General features: G+C 35.7%; 6 protein-coding genes and 1 pseudogene across 7 annotated transcripts; 5 read left to right on the forward strand and 2 right to left on the reverse strand.

The window, feature by feature from the left end:
- Positions 1-155: 155 nt before the first annotated feature.
- Positions 156-3,815, forward strand: LOC124221191 (ATP-binding cassette sub-family B member 10, mitochondrial). Its single transcript, XM_046630954.2, has 3 exons — positions 156-1,156; positions 1,369-2,477; positions 2,718-3,815. The coding sequence occupies exons 1-3, from the start codon at positions 562-564 to the stop codon at positions 2,976-2,978; spliced, it is 1,965 nt and encodes a 654-aa protein (XP_046486910.1). The 5' UTR covers positions 156-561; the 3' UTR covers positions 2,979-3,815.
- A 341-nt stretch (positions 3,816-4,156) lies between these two features.
- LOC124221193 (uncharacterized) lies at positions 4,157-11,535 on the forward strand. Its single transcript, XM_046630957.2, has 6 exons — positions 4,157-4,516; positions 4,961-5,319; positions 5,399-5,928; positions 6,036-6,373; positions 10,539-10,709; positions 11,012-11,535. Exons 1-6 carry the CDS (start codon positions 4,301-4,303, stop codon positions 11,117-11,119), a joined length of 1,722 nt encoding a protein of 573 aa, XP_046486913.1. The 5' UTR covers positions 4,157-4,300; the 3' UTR covers positions 11,120-11,535.
- On the reverse strand, positions 4,380-9,862 carry LOC124221189 (Protein phosphatase 4 regulatory subunit 2-related protein). Its single transcript, XM_046630949.2, has one exon. It carries the CDS (start codon positions 9,730-9,732, stop codon positions 7,543-7,545), a length of 2,190 nt encoding a protein of 729 aa, XP_046486905.1. The 5' UTR covers positions 9,733-9,862; the 3' UTR covers positions 4,380-7,542.
- Positions 11,536-11,743: 208 nt separating the features above from the next.
- Positions 11,744-17,506, forward strand: LOC124221190 (protein SERAC1). Of its 2 annotated transcripts, XM_046630950.2 has the most exons (15): positions 11,744-11,928; positions 12,014-12,141; positions 12,279-12,479; positions 12,607-12,734; positions 12,946-13,056; positions 13,130-13,265; positions 13,463-13,606; positions 13,757-14,014; positions 14,108-14,303; positions 14,445-14,609; positions 14,725-14,852; positions 15,083-15,235; positions 15,409-15,555; positions 15,692-15,758; positions 16,462-17,506. In XM_046630950.2, exons 1-15 carry the CDS (start codon positions 11,849-11,851, stop codon positions 16,553-16,555), a joined length of 2,136 nt encoding a protein of 711 aa, XP_046486906.1. In that variant the 5' UTR covers positions 11,744-11,848; the 3' UTR covers positions 16,556-17,506. The 2 variants fall into 2 exon arrangements, with proteins under 2 accessions (XP_046486906.1, XP_046486907.1); XM_046630951.2 differs by lacking the exon at positions 12,279-12,479 and having other exon boundaries at positions 16,462-17,504.
- A 204-nt stretch (positions 17,507-17,710) lies between these two features.
- On the forward strand, positions 17,711-20,546 carry LOC124221200 (uncharacterized; annotated as a pseudogene).
- A 747-nt stretch (positions 20,547-21,293) lies between these two features.
- On the reverse strand, positions 21,294-23,520 carry eIF3f1 (eukaryotic translation initiation factor 3 subunit f1). Its single transcript, XM_046630960.2, has 5 exons — positions 23,366-23,520; positions 22,892-23,061; positions 22,539-22,721; positions 21,719-21,934; positions 21,294-21,550 (listed from the first exon to the last, which is right to left on the reverse strand). Exons 1-5 carry the CDS (start codon positions 23,472-23,474, stop codon positions 21,377-21,379), a joined length of 852 nt encoding a protein of 283 aa, XP_046486916.1. The 5' UTR covers positions 23,475-23,520; the 3' UTR covers positions 21,294-21,376.
- A 393-nt stretch (positions 23,521-23,913) lies between these two features.
- Fkbp39 (FK506-binding protein 39kD) lies at positions 23,914-27,304 on the forward strand. Its single transcript, XM_046630959.2, has 4 exons — positions 23,914-24,102; positions 24,324-24,413; positions 24,497-25,463; positions 25,697-27,304. The coding sequence occupies exons 1-4, from the start codon at positions 24,093-24,095 to the stop codon at positions 25,776-25,778; spliced, it is 1,149 nt and encodes a 382-aa protein (XP_046486915.1). The 5' UTR covers positions 23,914-24,092; the 3' UTR covers positions 25,779-27,304.
- Positions 27,305-27,993: the final 689 nt, after the last annotated feature.

Below are 27,993 nucleotides of genomic sequence, written 5' to 3' on the forward strand. Positions count from 1 at the left end.
CCGAATAAAAGCTAAATGAAATAAAGTTATAATACGATTACATTTATATAAAATCATGTATTTGAACTGAATGGCAATTTTTTTTATCACTTACCTTTCTATGAATCAAAATTTACACAATGTTTTTATCACCTTCTTACCTTGGTAAATAATTATCATCGACCAATACTATTGATATCTATCGATATTACCAAGCACATCGGGGTCTTAATCGGGCTCTGAAATGAGTTTAACCTCCGCGCGGCTGAACTATGAGTGCGCAGGTCTACACGATAACTTCAGCTTGTACTTGCCTGAACTTACCGAGTTAAGGTAGAAAAATGTGTCGACTGCTAGGTGTTGCATACCGTTGAAAGTTTCACGCCGAATGTAATTCGAATTGAATACAATTTGCATCAGATTGAAACTTATAATTGCCTGGCAATGGTTTACAATTCTCACATTTTTTTCCCGTAACGTAAAGTCGGTGAAAAACAAATCGCTTCAGAAATTTTTAGGTTATCAGTGACTAGCACGATACTGAGCTACTGCCGAAGAAGAAAACAAAAATCATAGACAAAAATGATTCTATTGAACAAGATAATTTGCAATCGAAACGTACTGAGAAAATCCAACTATCTGTATCTGAATTGGTATCGAAAATGTTGCTTTCACAGCCATCTACAAACAAAGTTATTACAGAAGAAAAAATGCATTCTCACAATATTTAAACGTGAAACTGCAAATGCTCTTGGAACAGGTACTGTCAGATCTCAAATGAAAACAGCAACGAAGAAAAATTTAAGAAAGTCCGAATTAAAGAGGCTCTTTAATTTGGCCGAACCAGAGAAATTCAGACTTTTGGGAGCAATCGGTTTACTAATTGTGTCATCGACGGTAACAATGGCTGTACCGTTTTGCTTAGGAAAAATAATTGACTTGATGTATGCAGCTGATAAAGAGAAAATGAAAGAGAATTTGAACAAACTCAGCTTGACTTTATTGGGTGTATTTCTAATTGGAGGAGTTTGTAACTTTGGGAGAGTTTATCTGATGTCCACTACTGGGCACAGGATAACCCAATCTCTGAGGAAAAAGGTTTTCACAGCAATAGTTAGTCAAGAAACAGCTATGTTCGACAAACGAAGCACTGGCGAACTTGTTGGGCGATTGAGTGGTAATTTGACTTTCATAATTAGTGAAGATTACTTACACAGATTCGTTTCGAGGCACATCACAGATTTATATCTGAACTCTGCGAAAGTACTCTGATTTTGAATTCCAAAATACAATAAAATAACAGTCGAGATAATGCGTATCATCTTTTTTCGATATGACTTTTGCATTTCCATATTTGTTACTCCTTTTGACAAACTTACATATTGTTAGGCGATGCGCAGCTCGTTAGCTCAGCAGTTACAACGAACATCTCAGATGGGCTTCGATCGAGTATAATGACCATTGCTGGCGTATCCATGATGGTCTACATGTCTCCAGAATTGGCGCTAGTTGGTTTATCGACAGTTCCCCCAGTCGTTGGTTTGGCTATAATGTATGGACGATTTGTAAAGAAGATATCAAGACAGGTGCAGGACAGCCTGGCTAGTTTAAACGTGATCGCTGAGGAGAGAATTAGTAACATACGGACAGTCAAAGCGTTTGCTCAGGAGGTGAATGAGATTAAAAAATACAGTATCAAATTGGATGATCTGTTGAAGTTGTGCTACAAAGAAAGTTTTTATAAAGGTGTATTTTTCGGAATGACCGGTCTCTCTGGTAACGCCATAATACTTTCAGTCTTGTACTATGGTGGAGGAATGGTATCCGATTCATCATTAACCGTTGGCAATCTGAGTGCATTTTTGCTTTACGCAGCCTACATTGGTTTGTCTTTGGGAGGCTTATCAAACTTTTATTCTGAGCTGAATAAAGCCCTCGGAGCAAGCACCAGATTGTTTGAATTGATCGAGCGTGAGCCAAAAATTTCAATTCATGGCGGAAGAGTGTTGCCTCAAAAACTAAGTGGCAATGTTATCTTCGACAACGTCACTTTTTCTTATCCTACAAGATTGGAATCCCAAATATTGAGTGATTTAACCCTGGGAGTCGAAAAATGTTCCATAACTGCTATTGTTGGGCCGTCAGGTTCTGGAAAATCAACAATAGCTGCTTTACTACTGCGATTGTATGATCCAAATGGGGGTAGAATACTTTTGGATGGAGAGGATCTAAAGGAATTGGATCCAACCTGGGTGAAATCTCAAATTGGATACGTGTCTCAAGAGCCAACGTTATTCAGTTCCAGTATACGAGAAAATATTACATACGGGGTTGCAAATTCGACTGAAACAGAAGTTATGGATGCTGCGAGCCAGGCAAATATACTGGAATTCACACAAGGAATGAAAGATGGATTAGATACCATTGTTGGTGAACGAGGAGTGACGTTAAGTGGCGGACAACGTCAAAGGATTGCGATTGCACGAGCGCTAATCAAGGTATATACCTATGCTTGTAGATTACATACCTTTCATGTTAACTTTGTTGTCATCGAAATCTTAATTATTCGTAAAAATGTCACATTCATAAGGGTCTAAGTATATTATTTTTCACTTTTAGAAGAAACAGCATTCACTAACTTCATTTACTTTTTTTTAACTCTGCTGATCAATGACTAGGTCGTATATCGTACAAAAAGAACCTAAAAATATAAACCATAAAATAATTATCATTTACAGAACCCAAAAATTTTGATTCTGGATGAAGCCACTAGCGCATTGGACGCTCAAAATGAACGCTTGGTTCAGGAAGCATTAGAACGTGCTACACAGGGTCGAACAGTCTTGACAATAGCTCATCGATTGAGTACCATAAAAAATTCTGACAAAATAGCAGTCCTTGACCATGGCCGAGTTGTTGAGATAGGCAATTACGATCACCTAATGACTATTGAGAATGGATTATTCAGAAATCTAGTGAAGCATCAAACATTCACTTAAGATGATGAAGGAACAAAATTTTCATGCCGCTGAATTTCATGAAATCTAACTGTAAAATTCAATCTGTAGGTAATATCTATCTATTGACATGGCTTTAGAAAAATTAATTTAGTTATATTTATACAAGTTTGTTAATTAGTCGGTGATGTAAATTTTATTAGCTTGTTTGAATTATATTATCAATTGTAATAAGAAAAAAAAATGTAAATAATCCGAAAAGCACACAATTCGCACCTGTGTATTCATGAGGCAAAAAAATGTGCAATATACTATATTTTATTTAATACTGTTTTGTCAGTAATTACTTTCTTACTACTTTATCATTTTCCATGATTGTGTCGCAGGCATTTTGACAACCATGCAGTTGACTCCACATTGATCAGACGAAATTGTCCTACTATGATTGTGTTCCCGTTTTATGAAGCCCCACAAAGGCATCTTACGAAGTAGGTGGTTACATTACCAAGAGAACATTGACAATATTATAAACAAGTTCCTTGTTCTTCTATTTAGAGCATTGCGCGTACATAAAAATGTACATTTCAATTCTCTTTATGTAAATTATATTTGCAGTTTTCTCGTATTAGGTTTTCTTAATTATAATGAGAATAAGAAATACATTTGGACTCGCTACATACACAACTTGAAAATAAAACTGCTGCAAAACTATTCGAAAAGAACTTCAGTGTGCACTATTTAAAACAAAAGTCACATAATCTTCTACTTTACTTGTATAATATTTGCGTTCGATGTGTTTAGCTATATTTATGACCTTTCCTTTGAATAAGTTTAGTTGATTGTCCTAATCATTACAACATTCCACAAATGATACTTTGGACTTGTGTGTCTGTATTGAAGTGCCAAAGATCTTAGACTTGTGATACCCATACGGAGAGATTTTTAATATTTCATATGATTCTTTGACCCTACATATGCCTATAGATGTAAAGGAAATTTTCTTCAGTGAAGTCCAAACTAGCAGTCTGTCAATGAATATTCAACTCGACTTAATATCGTTCTAATTACAGTCCTAAGACATTTTCTGAATTGTAATTGTGTTTCATTCTATAATTCAATACTTTACGGGAGTGCATTTATCGCATCGATTATTATTAAACAAGATAAATTCACTATATACCAATAAAGTTAACACTGATTTTTTTTTTTAATTTATACCAAATCGGAATCGTTTATTTATTTTGAATTACTGAACAAATAATTATGTGTAATAATTAGAACCAAACTTATATCACTATTTTTCACAATAACTCTTCACATATCTGATTGCACGCATAAATTTTACATTACAACTTAATTTTGAAATGTCTCTATTACGTGTGACGCCTTACCGGAATCTAAGTACATTAAATCACATAATTAAGAACATTTTTACAACCCATAATGTTCCAAAAAATAAGAATTATGGGACAGCGTCTAGTGTTGTGAAGAGTACTTATGAGGATATAAGTATACCGAATCAAAGTGTCACTAGTTTAGTCTTATCACAAAAAGATCACCGTGCAGAGTCACCAGCAGTGGTATGAGTTTATTATTAATAATATCTTACTACTAACTTCAACACAATTTTACAAAATTAATGCAATTTTCACAGCACGGTGGCTAATGTGCTTTACTGTCTAAGTCCTACTTTCTGATATGATTCAACTACAATACAATTTTAGATTTTCAAACTGGTGCAAAATAGAACCAGTTGAAATTCGTAGACATATTTGTCCATAAACAGCTTGCAAACGGTTTAAATGGCTAATTAGCTGGCCCAATATAGCATTCAACAGAGATAAGTGATACGTTAGAGATAAGGTTCATGAATGTCAAAGTTCACAACGTGATACATACAATAATATAAATCCTTCAGTCTTTTCTTAATACATATCCATTTTCAACACAGCGTGTTATGTCAAATCGAAGGAAAAAAATGCAACATCGACTTAATAGGTTCATTACTATTATTTGTTGAATAGACATGTGGAGTCTCGGGACGATCGTATACATTTGGTATGACAAGAATGCTAATAGAACGAGGAGCAGCAGCACTCATAGGACAAGTCGGTTTAAAACCCGGTGACCGAATTGGTTTGATCCTACCTAATATCCCAGAATATGTAATTGCCATTCATTCAGCAATGTCAGCTGGATTAACAGTAACGTTTGCGAATCCATTGTACACGGAAGAAGAAATTACACGACAATTTCAAAGTGTAGGAGTGAAATCTATTGTAACGATACCGCTTCTCCTTGAGACTGCTTTGCAGATATCAAAAAAATTGCCAAATTATACACAAACTATAAATATTGGCGGAGAGCCTGATCCTGGTAAAAAGTATGTGCATTATAGTGATGTGGTACTGTCATCTCTGAATCGATCCTGTTATACCACCCACTTTGATTACAAATTGCAGTGTTCTGAGCATGCAGGCTCTCTTAATGGATAACGATGAAGTTGATCTTCCAAAAGTAAACCCAACGGACATAGCTGTCCTGCCATACAGCTCTGGCACAACTGGACCACCGAAAGGGGTGATGCTGACACATCAGAACCTTGTGGCAAACATTGTGCAATGCAGTCACCATGATTTCAATGACTTGCCAGCATTTGAAGGACCGCAGAAAACCGTTTTCACAGTCTTACCATTCTTCCATATTTATGGTTTCAATACTATCATGAACATATCACTGTACAGAGGGGAGCATCTTATAACTATACCTCGATTTACTCCTGAAGATTACTTAAGCTGTCTGATCAAGTATAAGCCAGACACACTGTTCGTTGTTCCGTCGTTGTTGCTGTTCTTGGCATCTCATCCAGAAATTACAGCGGATCATTTGTCAAGTGTGAAAAGAGTACTATCTGGTGCTGCGCCCGCAACGAAAAATTTGATAGACAAGTTTACTGAAAAATTGAATCGCGATGACTGTGTGATCAATCAAGGTTGATACAACTGAAGTGTTTATAACTACCAAACATATTCGTGCATGCATATGTGTTAAATATTCACATACGATAATTATTTATGATGTTTCATATATCTGTTGTAGGATACGGGATGACAGAAACCAGTCCCGTCACTATGCTCACACCATTTCGGATAGAGCAGAGCAAAGCTGGTAGTTGCGGTCGCCTGTTACCATCAACATCCGCAAGGCTTGTAGATCAAACTAATGGTCAAGATATCACAGTACCTTACAAGTCAGGCGAACTCCTAATTAAGGGTCCGCAACTTATGAAAGGATACTTCAATAATCCTAAAGCAACAGACGAAACTATCGACGAAGAGGGATGGCTACACACAGGGGATGTTGCTTACTATGATGATGCTGAATATTTTTTTATTGTTGACAGAACTAAAGAGCTCATCAAGGTGAAGGGAAACCAGGTAAGAACTAAAAAATTCAGTAAAATAGTTTTTAGTAATTATTGTGACTCAAAGATCAAATTGAATATTCTTTTGAAATATTGTGCCAACGATTTAAAAGAAGCTTTGAAATACACTGAAGGAGTTTTTAAAAAGTAATAATCTTTTACCCATGAAAATAAAAAATTAGGCATAAACACTCCAAATTGATATTCTATTCAGAAAGGTGAGTTCATACAGGGATATCTTTTGTCAGGAGTCGCTGAATCCCAAGATTTTATTTATTATAAAAATAGATTATTCTTGCAAGGTGGTTGAATTAAACCGGAGAATGATTTTCTCACAATAATCTTTATGTATTTTATAAAATAATGTACACGCTATATTAAGTTATTCATGTGACATAACCATTTGTTACGATTACATAAGTTAAGAAATGATTTACTCTCAGACAATCCATTTTGATAGCCTTGCGTCTACAGTTAAAAAGTTACTTTAAATACTAGCTTATAAATATGCTAAACGACCTTATGCTTTCAAAAATTGGACTCATTTTTTTCACTGATTAATTATCAATGCAGTTCACAATATCATTCTTACGATATTGCTCACTAGCATTAGAATACATGATATACAAACCTTAGCTTTGATATCAAAGATTATACAATTGACGAACACCTTAGAAACTTTGAAGCAAGTATTTATATTTCAAGGTTTTTCCTGCTACCCCAAAGATTTTCAATTTTCGAAAAAAAACTTCTTACCACATTTTCTGTAAAAAGCTGAGATCTTAAAGGTCATTCTGAGTAAATTCCAAGGAATAAGCATTTTTCAGTATGTAAACGAGTCAGAAGAAGGAGCAAAGGTATGCATTATTCCCCCAGGAGTTTCCCAAATGTATTAAGTTTGATCAAATACAATGTGTTTCAAAGGCTCCCTTCTCCCAGTTGTTTAGAATCAAAATGATATTTCCACGTGAACATTTCTTAAATAGTGAAAGATTTTGATTCATATTGTTCAATCATTTGTGTGTTTATGAGTTTTTCGTGACGAGGCAATATTTAGTTTTATAAAAAATTACTAATTAAAAAAAAACGTCCTGCTTTCTAGTAAATTAAATTGTGATATTTTTTCTCAACAAAATCAGAGTAATCCTATAGAATAATACAAATGTTTTACTCTACTTTTCATTAACTTTTATCCAAATCACTGACTTCTTGCTCCATTGGCTCATCTTGCTGAAAAGTCTGGTTGCCTTCGGCAATGTCGACTTCCATCGACTCAACTGGTGCAACACCTTGAACTAAAGCTGAATTAGTGACGACTGATGAGGGCTTCTCTGTTAAGAATGCTTGACCTGATTGAGCATCTGTAGCATCTGGATTCGCCTTTAAAGCATCTTCTGTTTTCAAAGTATCAATCAATTCTTTCTCCTTTTCACCTGGTGACGAAGCTGTATTCACTGCAGTGTTGTGTTCTTCATTAGTAACGTCGACTATCAGTTGTTTAGTTTCTAAGTCTGGAACAGATACTTCCTCTTTGGGCTCTTCTACTATTGGCAATGGATCAGGAACAATAGATTTTGTGATTTTTGTATCATTCTCGTCGCTAGTTTCTTTAATTGTGGTCAATGTTTGCAGCTGTAGTACGCAGTCAGATATTTTTTCCTTTTCTGCTAGGCATTCTGTACTCTCCTCAAATTCATCGGTTCGTTTACTGCCTTCTGTAGTAGGTAGGGTTTCTTCCATAATTTGTTCAGTTTCCTTGGCCAATACATTTAATTCCTTAGAATCGGTTGTAATTTCCGTTTCTTTGGATATTGTGATATTCTGTGTAACATTTTCTCTAGTTTCAACCGTACAGGGGATTATAGGTTCTGGTGTTACTGGTGGTAACGTAACTTCAGCTTCTTTCTCGCTCAGACTTATTTTGGCACAACTAACGCTGTCTTTTTCAATATTTATATCTAGTAAAGCACTTTCAGTTTCGCTTTTAAGCTGCACATTGTTATCATTATCTGATGTAACACGTTCTTTTACTTGCATCTGATCATCGCCACTGATATTCCTTTGAATCATATCATTACTTTCTTTGATTTTCTCTGTGGTTTTATCGATTGTTTCAGCATTAGTTGCTTCATCGATATTTTCAGTCATTTCAATTGAATCGGCAGTGATTACTGTTGCTGGTATAGCTGGCTCCCCATTTTCTCCAGAAGATACAATTTCTGGAGTGACTTTAGCAACATCTGTATTAGCTTCCGTAGGTTTTTGAGTTAGCTCTATCAATGGTTCTAGATCATTTCTTATGGATTCAGCTTGGACGATAGTTTTTTCAACTGATTTAGCTTCTTCAGAATAAAATTTCTGCGGTTTGATGCCGTGAGAGATAAAGTCGCTGGACTGGAATGTAGTCTGCAGTGTTTTAGTTGACTCAAACGCCTCGTTTTCATTATTCTCCATATCGAGGCTAGGCTGAGAGTTGGTATCTTCGTTCATAATTGCTTCCGGTACATCTCCAACTATATTAGAAGGTTCGGGGACCATATTGGATAAATTTTGGATCCCGGATGTGGAATTGAGGTCTTGCGGTTGAATCTGTGATGTCAAATTTGCAATGTTAGCAATTTCGGATGTCGATGGGGTGAAAGTTGAAGGTAGATCCTGGCCTTTTGCAGTTATCTCAGAATCGCATAGCTCAGAATCGGCTCCGTACGGTGTGAAGGCTTCGACAGAAACTGGGCTACTTTTTACAATAGTTAATTCAGTCGCGGGTATAATGTTTGTTGGAAGGTGATGTATATTGACTATCGTCGAATGCGTTTCTACTGTTTGAACAGTGACTGTGGTCGCCAAGGTACAAGCCCGTGCCCACAGGTCCATATCGTAAGGTGACCTACTTCCGTTGTCCTCCGTAGACCCATTTACCATACCATCGCCATTCTCGCTTCGTCTGGCCGCTGGCCCTGGTTCTCTTGTCGATACAACTAATATGTTCTTTTCAATAGCTCGCATGAATTTATCTACCCTGTTGTACTCTTTGCGTGGGGCAGTTAGGAGCTCACAAATTCTTTGCACTGTAAAGGGAGCATTGGAGAATGATTCGAGTCGATCGAGGAGAGCACTTTTCATCATATCGTAGTTGAACTGCTCAACGTTTGGACAGGGTGCCAGTTCTAAGGTCGGGCAACTCTCATAGAACTCAGTCATTACTCGTAGGAGCTTTTCTCGGAAGAGAGCTTTTATCAGAGGCCACTGATAGACAGGGTCTCCTGTTTTCGCTACCCAAGACAGATACTCTTCAAGTTCCTTTGGAATGTCAGCAGGTCGTAGCTTTTGAAATTCATCTAGTGCTTGCAGCACCTCCTCCGGGTTCTCCATGTCCCTTTTACGCCGGATTTCGAGTCTGAGACACTCGAAATTCAGTTAGTTTTTTTTTTTTTTCCTTGGATATTTTCCAACGTGAGGACAATATTCACCGAAAAATATCACCAACAACGAAAAACGCAAACACCGGGGACCAAACACAGAGACAGAATATCCAGGGCAGCCAACTCCTCGGTGTGAAATGATGAAAATTGCATTGTCGCCACTTTCACCTTCGTACTTATGAAATCACCGGCTGGATTGTTTTTTCTTTCAGATTCACGTCGGATATTGAATAACTTTAATATTTAAAGAACTTACATACGTATTCATTGAGGTACTGCTTCATCGTTAAAATCAATCTTACCGTAACCTCTGACTTTGATTTCGCAACTGGATTTCTACGCATGCGTCGTGTTACGTGACACGAAACAGCGAACCATTTAAAATTCAAATAGGTCACCAAATAATATAACACTCAAAATTTTATGCAATCTCCTTGAAAGGATATGTCACCTGCGTGAATAATACAAAAATATTTTCTGAAAATTATCAATATAATTACAACAATTGCGAAATTCTTCAATTTTTATTCCAACAATCACTCACCTTCACACTTTTCAGGGAATATACTTCCTGACACTTTTCTTTGCCTCTTACATCGAGTAGCTCATTAAATGTATCAAGTTTGGTGTTTATTGCTTATTTTCTTTTTAATTCTACATTTGAGACCGTGATTCAAACTATGTTAATCAGAAATTTTCATTTAGTTTTGTCGTGATTTCATCTAAAACTAATCTCATTTTATTTTGTCTTTTAAGGTGTCGCCGACGGAACTAGAGTCTATAATCTTAGAAATGCCTGGAGTAGTAGATGTAGCAGTCATTGGTATTCCAGACACACTTGCGGGAGAATTACCCAGAGCTTTTGTGGTAAAACAGCCAAATGCGGACTTGACCGAAGAATCTATCTCTAACTACCTAAAGCCTAAGGTTAAGAATAGAGCATATTGTTTCATCATAGGATCTCGCTATATTTCTCATTTTTGTATGCGATCACAAAGTAACAGCTGCAGCCTTGTGTTATTTGATCGTTTATGTAAAACACTCATGTTGAAGAAATTATATCAATTTCCTCTTTTCAATTGAAAAAATTATCAGATGGCATTAATTTCCTATTCAAGATCGTTTCACGATGTCAAAAAAAATCGGGTGTTACACATTTGAGAAACATAATATAATCTGTTGAATATAAATTGATACCAATAATTTACGACAATTTTATTATTTCTCAGGTTGTTGCTTACAAGAACTTAGCAGGTGGTGTGATATTCATAAATGCGATACCGCGAAACGCAGCTGGCAAGATCATGCGTCAGGAATTGAAAGTATTTGGTAAATAAGAAATTACGTTTAAGTGAAATTTAGTATGATTTAATAAATAAATACAAGCATCAAAGATCTGTGAAGCAAATAATATTGCGTTCGCAGATCTACATCTTCTGTTATAGGAATCAGTTGTGTCAATTTCGTTATAGTTACTCTAAAATTTTATTAACAATATGAAATTTAAAAAAAATAAGTAAAGCATAATATAAGTATATACTTTTTTATAACATTAATTGAAATTATTTTCTACAAGTGTGTTAACGACCTTCTTTTGATCGCAATAACTATTTTCTTTAAAAAAACTTGACAATAATTCGAATTTCTGCATCGCTATGTAATTATAGGTATAGGTATGTATAGCTAATATATGTATACACATGTTACACATGGGGTAAAATAAATCATATTTATTGTTGCATATTATTATCAATGAATTGTTGTATATTAGTTTTGTGAAAATCGAGTGAATTTATATTTTACGTATCTACGAAAACTATTAATTTGATCCTCACTTAATATAAATTAAATGATTACGTGAAAACCGAATTAGCTTACTTATTCCAGCCAGTCAAATTGCTTCTATGTAAGTATAGTTTCATATACAAGATAACCCATGTCACATTTGTCATCATCTTTATACCAACACACCCCGCAGTCGAAATTGCGTGTCGTTGTGAACGGGTCTCTCGGTTCAGTTCGCTGCGGCAAAACGTATTTTTGACGTTGTTTTGGGACGGTAAATCATGCAAGTTCTGCATTACAGCATGTATACAAAATCTGTATACCTCCTGCGATCAGCTGGCACATGCATCGTGCTCGTAGGGTATGGATGATTGTTTTTTTCGCACAGTATTGTAGGTTATGTATACACCGACACGCAACGTCAATATCAACGTATTTTTACACAGGGGATGTTGGTTTTGCTACCAGCTACGTCAAACTTCGCAAATCCTCAGCTCGGTTGTGCCCACCAAAGTCTTGGACCTTGAGCATACACAGGCTGAATATATTTACGTAGATGATCCTCGTCTCCAAGGTAGGTTGTGAACCGATATACCTATTTGATATTTTGCGGTGAAATTTCGTAAGTTAAGTCACGTGGATCTCTCTTTTTTATTTATTTTCTTTGGATGCATCATTGTCAGTAATTTTGGTATGATCTATGGAATACAGATGTGCTTTTGCATCGGAGCAACAACGATCTCAATTCAACAATTGTACAAGAAAAGCCTGGTATTACTGATACTGTGATAACATGGTGGAAATCTCTAAATAGAAGTTTGGCATACAGATTTCTTCGCATTGCTCAAAATGGTTCATTAATGGACCGACAGAAAGCTGTATATAGCTTGAGTTATCTTAAACATTTAAAAGGTATCATGTTATTCAATTTTTCTATTTTACTGAATGCTCTTACGACAGTCAATTTAATTATAAAACTAGTCCTTCTGTGAGATAATCTTTGAAATTATTCATGAAATTGGGTCAATTTCATTATTAGATTGGGACTATTGGCAAATTGCACAGATGTTAGATGCAAGAACTGCGGTTGCACTTGCACGAATGCCAAATGTAGATCTTCGATTTTTTCTGAGACCACCTTTCTGGCGCATGCAACATGCTCCATATGTATGTATGCACATGATGTATGTATGGTTTTCTTTTTTATACCACTGCATGATTCAAACCACATGTAGAAGCTCTGTTTAAAATTTCCACTTACAGAAATCTTGTCAGAGATTACATTCGCTATTGCGATACACACATGGAGTATTTTGTAAAAATGGGGAAATATATTCAATTTCTGAAATTCAAACTAACAACCTTGAACTCATTTTAGGAAATAATCGAGAATCTAAGACTATTATTATCTGAACTGGATAAAGTATGTGCTAATTGTCACCCTTGCCTATCACAATTTCTTGAGAAAAATTTTGGAAATACACAGCGTGTGAGTATAACATGTGAGACTTAGTTTTAATGGATCGTCATTATGGCTGATACATATGTTTAAAATTTCGTAGGGTCGATTATTGTTCGATCACGATCTAACAGCTGGTGGTCTACCTGGACCGCCAAATTTAAAATGGGATCACGTACTGCTTGAATCCTGTGTCCAAACTTTGCATCATCATTCTTCACTCGGTGAACACAGTAAAGGTAATAATTTCGAAGACATACAAAATAGATATTTTGTTATTATATTATTATGACTTCTTTGCATATCATATGAAGTGAATTTCTTGTAAGTAGTGGCAGTAGTATTCTTTTTATCGGTCCCCAGTTTAGGCATTATAATTTGCCTCAATTCTACACCCTATGCCCATTATTTTACAAAAGTATTCTTTATTCTCCAGATATTGCCAATGCAGGTGGTCTGAAAGTATTGATGGAAGTTCAAAAATACTGTGAAAATGATGTAAACATATCTATTATGCTGGCTAAAATATTCTCAAACCTTAGTCTCTACAACGAATACTTGAGAGACATTTATTCATTGGGTAAATTCGTTTCACCATTAGTCACGCACACTTTGTACCTGATTTTCTGTTATTATTCACTGATCGAGATTCCATAATTAAATTCTCAACCACTCAAAAATAAATTGATGTATAATGAATTTAATATCAAAAATTGGTCTAATCTGTTAGGATGGATTGGCATATTAGCTAGATGGGCCCAGCATACAGATATAAGATTATCCGCACCTGCTGGACGAGCATTAGCAAATCTTGATGCTGATGAAAATGTGAACCAAAAATATCCACGGCGAATTTATCTTCTTCACCCCTTGCATAGAACTCGTTCATCTACTAAGTTAGATGTGGTTTTCATTCACGGCCTCTTAGGAGGGGTGTTTGTGACATGGAGACAGCGAGATTCTGACTCATTAACTTCAGGTCAACCCGGTAAGGCGCGTTGTGAAATTTGGAACAGGATATAAGACAAATCACCGAAATGTGATGCTGTCTCACGATTTTATTTACCCATTTTTGTTATAGAATCTTCATCATTACCTTCTGGATTAGAGTCAATGGTCAGCATGAGTGGTGAACAACCTCAAGAATTCCTGAGGGATTTAGCTCACGATTTGGAAATCAGCGAATGGAAACGCGTTGGGCACGATTTTGAGGTTATATTAGACGATTTTCCAAAAAATACAAAACGTCAAGCGCATGGTCCATTCACATGCAAAGGGTAGGCATAACAAACATTAGTCTAGGATGATGCATATTTTATTCATTTTAGAGCTGTGAAGATATCAAATAACGCATCTAAAGTAAGATGAATATGACATTGTAACATGTAATTTTATATATGGTTCGTCTAAAATTTCAGGGATGATGTTTGTATGGCCCAAGAGGAACAGGATCGAATACACCGGACACAGTGTTGGCCCTGTGATTGGTTACCAAGCGATGTACCTTCTCTTCGTGTGCTAGGTGTGAATTATAATACCAATTTGTCAATGTGGCTGCCACTCTGTCCGATTGAAGGAATTAAGTGAGTTGATTGAACTAACACAAAACTAAACACTGTGTAAGAAATTATCTACATAGTATGTATCTGCGGAAATCTATTATTAAATTTGAAAATATCAAAAATCGACCTAATTTAGGGCCACGCTTAATGAACGAAGCAATGAACTTACAACAAAGCTGGCAACGGCAGGAGTTGGAAGGCGGCCAGTTATATGGGTTTGCCACTCTATGGGTGGACTGCTTGTTAAAAAAATATTGGTTCAAGGTATGTTTATCCTTTATAAATCTTATTGCAAGTAAAGAGTAGTATATTAAGGGTAGAGTATAATACAAATATATTCCAGTAACTATTGTCGTGCATAATATAAGGCAAATAGATGAATCTTGAGAATTTACTTCTATTTATAAACGTTCTTGTCTTTGTGTCAAAAATCTGTTTGTCTTATTACTATTCTTAATGCTATTAGTATTTTTTTTTTTTTCATTTTTCTGCAGAATGGAAAAATAATGACCGAAACCATATATGCAAAAACACACGTGGTATTATATTCTATAGTACACCACATCGAGGTTCCCATGTTGCGGCACTGAAACAAACCACTCAAATGTTTGTGTGGCCATCAGTTGAAGTTCAAGAACTTCGAGAAGGTAACAGATGTGTATAAAAGAAAATTTCAAAGATTTAAATTAATAAAAAATAAATTTGAAATTAAACTAAACATCTTGTAAGTGACAAAATAAAAATGTGATCAATAGTACTATTAACAATACAACATACCTATAGATACTTACTGTACGATTTTATAATTCATCTTTTGCAGGATCAAAGCAACTTCTCGAATTGCACAACGATTTTTTAAAAATGCTGGATGAATATCCAATTGATATTATCAGCTTCAGCGAAACTAAATCCACGCTCGTCACACCGTTGAAGTTTCCGCTGCAATTTGTCAATCCCACTTCATCAGGTATAGATATGAAATTGGCATAACGTCATCAAGTAGAGTAATTATGTATTTGTTATCAATTAAATTGATAGCAATCCGCTATCATTGTAACATCATATGAAAATAAAATAAAAATGTATTTTTTATTTTCTTTCAGATCCTGGTGTTGGTGAATTTTATGAAATACCTCAAGATCACTTGTCCATATGCAAACCAGCCAACAGGTGAGTGAGATTCGGGAATTATATTTAAAAGTGAAAGTATTCAAGATAGGGTGAGGAAAAATTTAGGTGCAGCATAAGAAAAATTATAATATAAATAATTTGCACGTAAAACTTGTTCCTGAAATGAATACAATAACACAGTCTTCAAAATTTGCGTAGGAAAATGATCTTTTCTCTTGAATTTTTTAAATCAACTGTGGTGTAGAAGTATCAAAGTTTTGATATTAGGTTTCTTTAATTTTCATAATCACAAAATATCGCTGTTTGCAATTGCACATCTGTCTGCTTCTAGAGCTAAAACTTATCCGTTAAGATCGGTTTTAATTATTATGATGGAAATGACATGGCATTGTCACAGTAGTAAAAATAATATATGTTTGCTATCAAGTAAAGCCCTTTATTACGAGTATTTTGAACAGAAATTCGATGCTTATGCAAGAAAGAAGCATGGATAATAAGAGGTTTTGAATTTTTTATGAATTCTATATTTCGATTTTCTCTCGAAATAACTGCATCTTAGAATTTTTATTGTTTCCTTCGATAAAAACTGTAATCTTTCAATACACGGATTTTGAAAATGTCCTAGAAATTTTCCTGTTAAAAATTGTTTTTGCTACGATTTTTTATCCCTACAAAACCTAAAATGATTGCCATATATGTATTTTTGAAATAGTTAAATATAAGTATATTTTTTATTTTACAGACGGTCATTCCTATATCAGAAAGTCGTCAATGTCATAAAACGTCATTTACAACCTTCAAAAACGATTAACAACATTGAAAATTTATACACTTGAAAAGTATAGATCCTGTGATATAGTGTTGAATCTCAAGGGTGGGAAGTATTTAAATTTAGCTATCATAAATTTGTTTAGGTTTAATTTTTCTGATAACAGAAGCGTTCAAGACTGGATTGGCAGTAGTTTGAAATTGTCTTATTCACATTGACAATGATTGTGATCCTCGGATAATTAGGTACATAAGAAGCATGTATATATCTAGCCGGTACTATTTGAAACTATTTACATTTATTTATTTTAATCTATTAGATTTTCTATCACTATAGTTTGAATTGTGCGTTTTCATCTGTACAGATTTTTGAGTAACACCTATTTTTCTAATCACAATCAGTGATATATGTAGTTCTGGGATATTTAAAAAATATATGACCAAGTGTGACGAGTTTGCAGAAGTCGAGTTGCATAGGACGAAAACAAATTTTTTATGTTTCTTCATGTTATGTCAGTGAAGGGGGTTTACTCCTGAGCGGTAGGAATAAACTGGTTCGGTTTCGCCTTTACGTACAAAGACAACTGGAAGTTAGGAACAGGGTTGACTAACCTTGGGTTTGTTTGGAATATCAATTATATGTTTATTGCAAAGAAGTTGAGATAATGGTAGGACCGAAGTGTGCTATGCGAAAGGTATATAAGAAGTCTAGATGTGACGTTAAGAGTTAGAATAGGAGTATACCTAGAGACAAAGCGTATGGGTGCAGGAAAAGTGTGAGAATACAGAAGGAAGAGAATGGAATCAGCTGAGTAAAGGCGACAGTAAGTAGTGTGAGGCTGGATAGAGATAAGAGGACATAACAGAAACTATGGTATTAATATAAGAAATTCATACAAAATAATATATTGTACAAACCAAAATGACAATGACATGTTTTTTAAAACACCAATGAACAACGATCATCACAATTGTAATTCATTTTCAAAAAGATACAGTTTCGAAAACAGTTAAAGAAATATGTTTATCACATATCATTCACTATAACAGTAATGTCATGTCTCACATTTTTGACTTGTAATTTGTTACTTCAATATTGTGATGGTAATTCCCATTTTGTAACTCATTACTCCTTTGTTGTTAACAATTCTTTAAATACAAATGGGTGTGACCTCATCCATTTGTGGGATCGTTTTATTCAACTACTCCTGAAATTCTGAGTGATTGTATCAACGTAACGTAAAAACTGTCTGCAGGAAATTCAATGATTGATTGAACGTCAAGTTTTATTAGGTGAGTTACAGCTTACACAGAAGTATAATCTTTTTTACAATAAATATAATCATACTTGCAATCTTGAGATTTCGGAGGCGAAGCACCCGCTCCATCAATGTGTCACTCACACGACAATGGATCAAATACCGTGATAAATCTAATCCGTTACTGCCAGTGATTTATATCGTAATTTATAACAATAAGATATCTTATTAAAGGTGTTCTTGCCAAGTTTGTATGACATTCAACATCAGCATGCAGGCTGTTGCGTGTCTTCTTATTTTTGCGACGTCTATCATCGCGATTCAAGGTTTGTCCTATCAATATTCAAATCGAAAGGTTTCTAAAATAACTAGATATTTTCATAATAAAATTAAATGGAAAAATGAGTAAGTTGCTATAATAATTTAAATTAGTTAAGAGAATACCAAATGTTGATTAATGTCTAATCGCTATGTGACAACTGATATAAGAGTGGGTGCCAACAGAGTGATTACAATCTACTTTTTTTATTCCAAAGTGAAAAATCTCCACTTACAATCCACCATGTAATATTTTTCTCCCTATTCGCTAGTTTTCACTCACCATTATATTGAAAGTCCTCTATATTTGAATTACATTCTTTTTTCCTAGATATGTATTAGATAAGAGAACAAACTCGAAATTTTCAGGTGAGTTGAAAAATTAACGACGGAGCCAGGAATCGAACCTGGTATCTAGAGACGCTTTACCGGAGACTTACTCCACTAGACCACCTAGCCGCCCTGACTACAGTGTCGTTAATTTCTCTCATCACCTGTATTTCGAAGATTGTTGTTTTCGTGTGCCATTGAATATGTTTACATATTAGAGATTTGCGATTTGTCGTGAGGAGACACAATGATATGTATTGTTATGTCAGTACTAATTACAAGTTATTAAGTTTGCTCCCATTCTATTATTACAGCGCAGTGCTCAGTTTCCATAAATGGAGACTTACCTGCCCCACAGCCCCTGGTCTTAAATGTGGGTGAAGGAGCAGGATTTCGACATCCAGTAGACACTTCTGGAACACTCAGTTTTGCTGCTGGAGAGAATGTCCGGTTAGTGTGCACTGGGACAAATAACAAATTTGTAAATCTCGATAGCACTGAAAGCGATGTATGTACTGGCAACCTGCGTTAGCGGAAGCAAATTCACTGTTGATGGTGTATCGATAGAATTCAGTGACTTGGCATGCAGCTTCCTACCATGGCACTGGCAGCGCAAAAGTGGGAACACGTGTCTTGGCTCATACACCGATGTTGAAATAGGATTCGACCTGGGCACTGAATGGATAACAACTATAAACGCATGTCACGACGAAACGCGACTTGAAACGCTCTACACAACTTTTAAATTAGTTAAAGAAATCGGTGGTTTCCAGACAGGATTTCCAAGGCCCAGTTGGGTCCAGGGTATTTTTTACCCTGGTTATACATTGGCCACTCAATATAATCGAGCTACTCAAATCGCAACGATGGGAACGCTTTTAGGATCTGCCGATCTTGGCACTCAATACATTCACGCAACTAATGACTACTTCTTGGCACGTGGACATACGACCGCGAAAGCAGACTTTGTCTATGGCTCTCAGCACCGCGCTACATTCTATTATGTAAACCAGTCGCCTCAATGGCAAACTTTCAATGGTGGTAATTGGAATTCACTTGAAAATGACGTACGTAATTACGCCAGTAACACTTACCAAGATTTGACAGTTTATACCGGGGTTTATGGCATTGCTCAGTTACCGAACATTGATGGAGTCTTGACTGATCTTTATCTCTATGCTGATGAGGCTGGAAATCGTGCTATTCCTGTTCCAAAGTTCTTTTGGAAAATCCTTTACAATGAAACAACACAACTTGGCACAGCATTCATTGGCGTCAATAACCCATATCTGACTACAGTCACCAGTGATTATTATATCTGTTCTGACATAAGTTCACAGATTCAATGGCTTACATGGTCAGCTAATTCGGTGCCTCTTGGTATATCTTATGCTTGCACAGTCGATAGTCTCAGAAATGTTGTTGAAACTATTCCCTCATTTACAGTCAAAGGCATTCTTTCTTAAGTACTTCAGTTTTTATTACCAATCAATCGCAAGTGTCGTTGGTCCGAAAAGTGTAATACAAGACAATTTTTCTTACCATTTGTGCTGGAAAGATTTTGTGATATCATAAAAAGATGAATTTTGATCTACTTTATTTCTCCATGATACAGTACTTTTTCGGTATAAGCGGGCCCGCCATAAGCGAATTGACCCTCTGTTCAGCATAAGCGCTTCCCTGACTAAGTTCAATTTATTGGATGTAAACAACTTTGTCGCAGATGCTTCATTATGAGCGAAAAAGGGATTGTATGAAATTACATACTTCGTCTTAAATGTGTTGCAACAAACATCCCGATTTCAGTACGAAATTTGCAATTCACTTATAATGAAACCAGGCAAAATTTCTCGGAGTTTTATCATCTTGACTGCCCTAACGTTTGCTTATAGTAGGAAAAAAGTATTTTTAAATGAAAAATGGAATCGTATTCTCCTGCTATGATTAGTGCTATTTGTGTCAGTAAATTATCTGCGCTTCATCAGTTGGCTGACAGGTTAAATTAATGGATATTTTGGAAAGTTAAATCGAATGCTGTTCAGCCTAGCAATTATCAATAATTGTTTGGAGAACCAAGAACAAATCATTATGCGATAATACAGCTAATGAAAAGACCTTTGATATTTGTAACTTTAATCTGATTAAATTTCTGGACACTCACAAAAAATGTTTATCACATATTTTAAATACCCTAGCTATGGAAAACTTACGTAGGATTATTCGCAGTATTTGGTACTCGCAAAATTTTTTGAATTGTTCTAGTTGAATTTGTCATCGTTAATCGAGTTGAATCTTAAGTAAATAAACAAAAAATTGAGAATTCAACAGAAGTGCACTCAATGCGGACTGGTAGTTTCCTCCTTCCTGTCGACTGAATCTAGATTTTCCCTGATCAGGCCTAATGAAGAAGCACGGTACAATTCACAGTAATCCAATTACTGACAACATTAGGTTATACTGAAATTCTGAAAGAGAGTTAGTGCATGATATATGAAAGTGTTTTTACAAACTTACTTACTGGATTAAATCCATAACCAATATCGATATTTCCAGGATTTTAAAATTGCCCTTGTTCTATACAGTCACAAATAGATATAAAAAAAATACAAGCTCCAAGGCGTGATAATGTGGTTTAACGTATATGCAAGATTTGAAAAGTTTGTAATTTTGGTCGTACAAATATACTATGGTTCAATATTAGCAAATTGTACAAAACATTGTGTGATAAAACAAAACACAAGACGGTTTTCTGCAAAATACGACCTCCGACGTTTGGAAGCTATGGTAGAAATAAGCACAGTTTCAAACGTTGAAGAATCTTCTACTGTGATGTTTTGTAAAATATATGTGTCATGTATATATGTATAAAAAACTAGATTAAGCAATTTAGTTACATCAGTTTGTTTTTACAGATTTTTATTGGAGCCATACATTACTCTTAGCTTTACTTGGTGCTGTTTATTTGGTAAGCTTAGTTTTGGCTCATAAGGTAGTCAGAAGGGTGAGCTTCTCGTTCAGCTGTAGTTGAGTTTTGATTAACTGGGAAAGAGCAACAACCATGAGGAGGTCCTTGACATTGCTGTTAAACATTTGGTCGAACTGATCAGCTGACATTTTAGGTACCGAATGTACCATATCTAACAGGGCTCGCCCAACCTGTAATTTTATGTTATTTTATTCAATTGTTTATTTTCAATACTTGATTGTACAGTACTTGCGAACATGTACAAAGGTCATCCAAATTTCTTGTTATAGAAAGTGAAATATTGTCCAGTACATTTTGAATTATTTTCATTCCTACTGCTATCTACGTCAATTTATTACCTGATTGTCAGCAATTTGTTTGCCTGCCAAAACATCATCTACGTAATTGAGGACTTGGTCTACCAAAGTCAGTAGTTTAGTGCTAGCTTCTGCTATTTGTGCCAGGTCTAACATTGGTTCTACTCCCCCCTGCTTTGAAAGTGCTTGACCTGGAGGTAAAGTTTGTGTTTTAGCGCATAGTTGTAGCCCTACGATCTCAGGTTCATAAGAAGTGACCTGTTGAAAGTAAAAGTACAAGTTATTACCACTCCAAACAGAGCAACTGCCAGCAGCTGTACCTGAAAAAGGTGAGACAAGAATTTTTTCGACACCTACTTGGCAGGTTAAATTTTTGAAGCCTATGGGGCGTACGTAAAGTGTCCCAATTTTGAACAGTGTGGTGAAACAATTTTTGCGCAAATACTAGGGATTTCTTGGGCACACGCGTACTTTCGACCAACTCAATCGTTGCTCAATGCAGTGTCTTGCATTAAGCGTATGTTCTATAATCACAATTTGATATGCTATGAGTGGCTCATTTGGTGCTTCTTAAATCGAACTTCCTTTACAGGTATTGGAAAAATTTGCTTAATCATATTATTACAGTGCTCGCCTTGGCTCATGCTGCATTTGCACTAGTATTCCTGCAACTGCAGCACTCGCCTTCGTGGTTCGGGGTGCAAACTTCACAATTACTCACTTCTAACACAATATAGTATTATAGACTCCAAGAGATGAATAATGAAAATTAGTTTTTTCACAGAAACATAGTACAAGTAAAAATTCATAAAACCTTGACCTATTATTGCTAAATTATTAGTTGCATCAATTTTTTTTTTACCTGAACTCTGACAGGTGTAAACATACAACCCTGCTTGCCATTTGGCACACCCAATTGGACGCATACGTATGCCTTGATACCCATTCTAGTAGTGTTGGCCATTGTTGTGTCCAGAGTTAAATGAACTGGGTTGTTACACTCTCTGGCATAATACTCATGGATGACAGATGAGTGATTGGTAACCTGGATCACAAGGAAAAAAACTTGATGAATAAACATATGTTGCTAAAATCAAGAGCATACTTTTCAAGTTTGATTAAATTAGCCAACACATTCACTGTTTGGATATTATTATCATCTTGTAAATATATTTGAGATGGAAAGGAAGGTACCACAACTCTTGACATCTGTACCTCTTTTCCAGTAGCCCACCAACCCACTATGCTTTCTTGGGCATTTACTCGGTGATTTAAGTCGTACAGATCCATTGCGTAGTTCAGCTCGGCTTCGACCTGATCTGCATATTCCTTGTGAGGTACGCAGAAGCAATTTGTTACTTCAACAATGCCCTTCTCCACCGTCCCTATGAAAAATCATGATAAATACGTTCTGTCGAGACAATACCTGAACTTACATGACAATTTGAGTACTAATTGCAAGGAAAAAGTATAGAAATTTTTAGGGAAATCAATTCTTTTTAGATTTCGCTGAAATTTCACATTTGCAGTAGACGTGACGTTAATAAATTATAATGTTTAAAAGGATTGATAATATGGAAACATGTGACATGTAGAAGGTGACGTCCGACGTTCATTCGTCTATCCGCTATCACAATTTCTGAGAAACCGTACGAGTAGTCGAAAGTTTATTCTGTGTTTCTTTGTTACCAAGCAGGGTCCCGATGACACGGTGAGTATCCGCATTACGTCGCTCGTAGGCATCGACTATTTGAAATAAAACAACTGGGTGCACCTTGACAATGAGGTTAAGCGCCATTTTTGGTGCGTCAAAGTTGGTCAAAAGAGACGTTGGCTATAATTACAATAACGCTGTTAGATCGTAAACCCAAACACTGAATCCTGCTACCTCTAGTCAATTACAGTTGTGAACTGTTGTGTCTCACTTTTCTCGTTCTCATTTACGTCCGGTGATTAATGTTGTTTTGCCCGCAAAATAGCTGCCCTCATTTGAAACAATACTGAAGTTGTGATGCGAAAATTGCCAAAAAAATGTTTCATCAGCATGGTCAATATTTCTGTATATTGTAAAATAAGTTTTGTTGATCATTACAGATGAAAAAACTGGATTTGGTTTTCATTTCATCAGGGTACCGTTGGTACTGCCTCTCGAGGAATCAACATGAACTCATCGTACAAGATAAAAAAAATGATGACCATTTCCTATCTAGTCTCTTCAATCGTTCATGGCCTGTTCCTTTACCGCCGGTTCAATCACATCTTGGCGCGAGTAGGATCTAACTCCGAGCACCGGGAAACCGTTGATCAACTGTGCATGCGTTTCTTTTATTTTCGGTGATATATTATTGAAGTAGTGAAAACGATTGTTGATTCATTAAATTTATTGCAACGTTTATTGTAGGTCAAAATAGCCAATATGTTTTGGGGTAAGTACCAACAAGTGCCATGTGTTACCCCTGATCTGAGCAGATCTGAGTTGCCGGTTATTTCAAGAATGGCGTCGCCATGTGATCTCCAATAAAGATTATCACAGCGTGCGGGCTAAGAGCTCCATACGCGAGGATGAAATTCCTCGTCTAACGTCATTCCGAATTAAAAAATGACCAATAAATATAACCACCTAAAAGTATGTTAACGTTTGTTTCAGGCTTAATTATAGAGCCGAATAAACGGTACACGCAAACCGTAGAACGGTCGTTTCACGTGTCCATGGCGAGCTTGGACACAAATACTGGAGGTAGAAATCTTCTATTTTTCGTTTCGATACCGAATCCAATATGAATTTTTCAAATTATTATAATCATGCGGTTCTTATTCAAGGCTCGTATACTGGGGTTGTTCAAGTAATGCTTCATTACGAGAATCGGACTTTTCTTTTATGCACACTGAACAAAGGAGCTGCGCTGCAGGTTCCGTTGGATCTCAATTTCCAAGAAGGAACCGAAATAGCCTTTAGTTCCAATGGTAGCGGTCTTGTACATTTGACAGGATATCTAGTACCAGAAGAAGATGACCTAGATGATGAACTAGAAGAAGAAGAAGAAGAGGAGGACATTCCACAGCTCATTGGTAAACCAAGTAAACGCAAGGCCACAGATTCCATTAAACAATCTCAGAATCATTTGAAACGTCTGAAGGAGGAGGGAGAACAACAGTCTTCTGACGAAGGTGATGACGATGATGAACTAGATGAAGAAGATGATGGGAGTGATTCAGATGAACTGCAAAGTGCGCTACTGGACGCGGAAGAGGAGGAGGATGAAGATGATGATGATGATGATGACGACGAGGGGGATGAAGAGGAGGAAGAGGAGGAAGTAGTCAAACCCTCATCAACCACAAAGAAACAAAAACAACAAAAGCAGCAGCAGCAACAACAACAACAACCAGCACAAAAACAACAGAATAAAAAGCAAGAAAAGCAGAAATTACTGAACGGCAAAGATGTCAAACAAGATCAGAAACAGCAGGCTAAACAACAAAAGAAAAACAAACTTGAACAGCAAGTCCAAGCTTCAAAGCAGGAACAAAAAAAACGAGTAATTGAAGGTGGTGTACAAATAGAGGATTTAACACTTGGGTCTGGCCCTCCGGCAAAGGCTGGAAAATTTGTTTCAGTTTATTATGTAGGACGGTTTAAAAATGGGAAAAAATTTGATTCATGCAGTCAGGGAGATGGATTCAAGTTCCGTCTAGGGAAAAATGAAGTCATTCAAGGATGGGATATCGGTATTGTAGGAATGAAGACTGGCGGGAAAAGACGCATTACAATCCCACCAGCTTTGGCGTAAGTAACAATTTGGGATTTTTCTGTTCATTGAAACTTGAATGACTTATATTTTACAATATGTATTAGTTCTTGCATTATTCGTGATTTATCTGAACTAAATTGTTCCTGAAATCTTTGAAGACCTTTTAGTGAGCAAATCTCTTACGTCTTACGAGCACAATATTTACGACTGATGACTATTTCCATAACATTAAAACTGATGAGCAATCAAATTATTTATCTTGTTCTAGATATGGAGCAAAAGGTTCACCACCAGCTATTCCACCCAACAGTGTACTTGTGTTTGAAGTTGACCTTAGGAATGTCCACTAGAACTTAGGTATACTCAAGAAAAATGTGGATGAACATTTCAAAAACAATTACTCTTACTATCTCCATGGTGTACCTCATACATTTCCGACATGTCTGGTGATACTTCGTAAACTTTTCAGATATAAAACTTGCATGTACGTTTTATTTTTAATACAATAGTTTTTATTAAATAACTACCATTGTTACACTCGTATTCTGAATCTATTCAAACACGAACGTGATGACAGATTTGATAATATTCAAAACAGTGTAACTTATGACATTACCAATGTAGTTTTCCAAAAATGTGTGAAATCGTATAGCAAATACGTAGATTGATCGATTTTTATTGGCAGTTTTAGGTAGCATAATCGGGTCAAACTTACAATTGGGTTATACTTTTTGTTTTAGTTTATAATATCAACGGGTTCGTAAGAATCAGTGTTTGTTACATGCGTATAAAACAAACGACGCATTCATCACAAGTTACAAGCCCAAACTTTTTCTCGTATACATATATTGAAACAAACCTTGGATCAACGTGATGCAACCATATATGAGTAATGTTATTGTAGAGCCGATAGGATTAACTTACTAATTATCCAACTAGCGAACTACAATTATTGATTTTTATGAGAAAATTGGAATCTAACGTTTATAAATAAACTAAATTATATTAAGGAAGGTCAAGATGTTATTTACAGTGTGATTCCTGAAAAGTTGAGACTTCATTAAACATGAAATAAGTTACATTTTAGTTAACAACTTTATTTTCCGTCAGTTTTGTGCCAACACTATAGCCGGATTAGATACAAACTTGAAATTTTGAAGTATTCTATTAACATTAAGAAGAGTTCAAATTAGGTATAATAAACTACATCTGCTGCATTCGAATAGTCTTAGCTGTAAAACCTGATGTTTAATATAATCAACACGTCTTACAAGCTGATCCAAAAATTGAATCAGTTTGATCCGCGACTCATTTAATCTAAATATACACACCTAAAATGATTGCTAGAAATTTCCTATTGTATAGTAACAAATATTAGTACCCTTTAAAGTAAAGTGGATTCTTACAAACAATGGTGCAGAACTTGTATCAGCAGCAATAATAAATGAAAATTACCACCCTAATTTACAATTGGCTATGGGGTACGAGACTGAATCAAAATCACTTGTTAAAGAGAAACTGTAGAAGAGTTACAGTATGGAAATGGAAATAATTTCATTTGCTTGGTGAAATCTATTTTCCCAATCAAAATAATACATCACATAAAACCTATCAATCGACTTTTGTTGACTTTTGACTTTTTGACCACGAAAGTGTACATCCCCCATCATTGCACTCTTTGACTAGCTGAGGTAGTCCTTCCGATTGTTTTTCATCTTCATTCTTTATCTTATGTCGAAAGTTCCAAAACTTTATTAGTAATGGTTGTACTAAGTAGCGCCACAGGAGTAGGACTACTGGTGCTATCACACATGGAATGCACACCATTTTTAATGTGTGACTTGAACTGTTCGATGAAAGGTTTGATCAATCGAAATCTGTAATAGCAATGAACACAACTTTCTAAATTGATTAAAAAGCTTAGCCTATACTTACGATAGAACAAGGGAGACCAGAAATATTGATGAATTGACTTTAACGGACAGGTTCAGAGCATTGTATTTGATTAGGAGAATGTAGAACAAATTTAGAGGTTAGAATTTGAAATCAGTATCCAGTGTACAGATGAATTTATTTTGTCAAGTTGAAGAGTATTAATGGCCTTGAGAATTTTACTATCTAGAACATGTTGTTATTTCTTGGTATATATTAATAAGCTTGCGATGTGAATCGTTGAGGCATTTTGTAATTATCAATTTGAACATACCATGTGAAAAAAAAATTCTGTTGGATAGTCTGGCATGTGAAGGAAACAGGACACAATAAATGTGGTTAAAACCTGTCAAAATCAAAACTATCCGAGTCCCACGACGGTTATTCAGTCACTTGACTAAACAAACGTCATTTATCGAGCCAGTCACCTACCGCTGAAATAGGTGCGAGGGGGCTGCTCGCGTCAAAGGGATCGGATCACGTTCGTAAGGTATCTGTTCTAAGGGTCGCTAATCACTAGTGTACAAGTTTTTTTTTCGAAAGACTGTTACAGTCATGGTGAAAGCATGGTGGAAGGATTACACTTGTCTACACTATTTATACTAGGAGCTTTTCATCTACGAAATCAGTGGA

This window comes from Neodiprion pinetum, chromosome 6 (assembly GCF_021155775.2).
Source record: "Neodiprion pinetum isolate iyNeoPine1 chromosome 6, iyNeoPine1.2, whole genome shotgun sequence".
Lineage (NCBI taxonomy): Eukaryota > Metazoa > Arthropoda > Insecta > Hymenoptera > Diprionidae > Neodiprion > Neodiprion pinetum.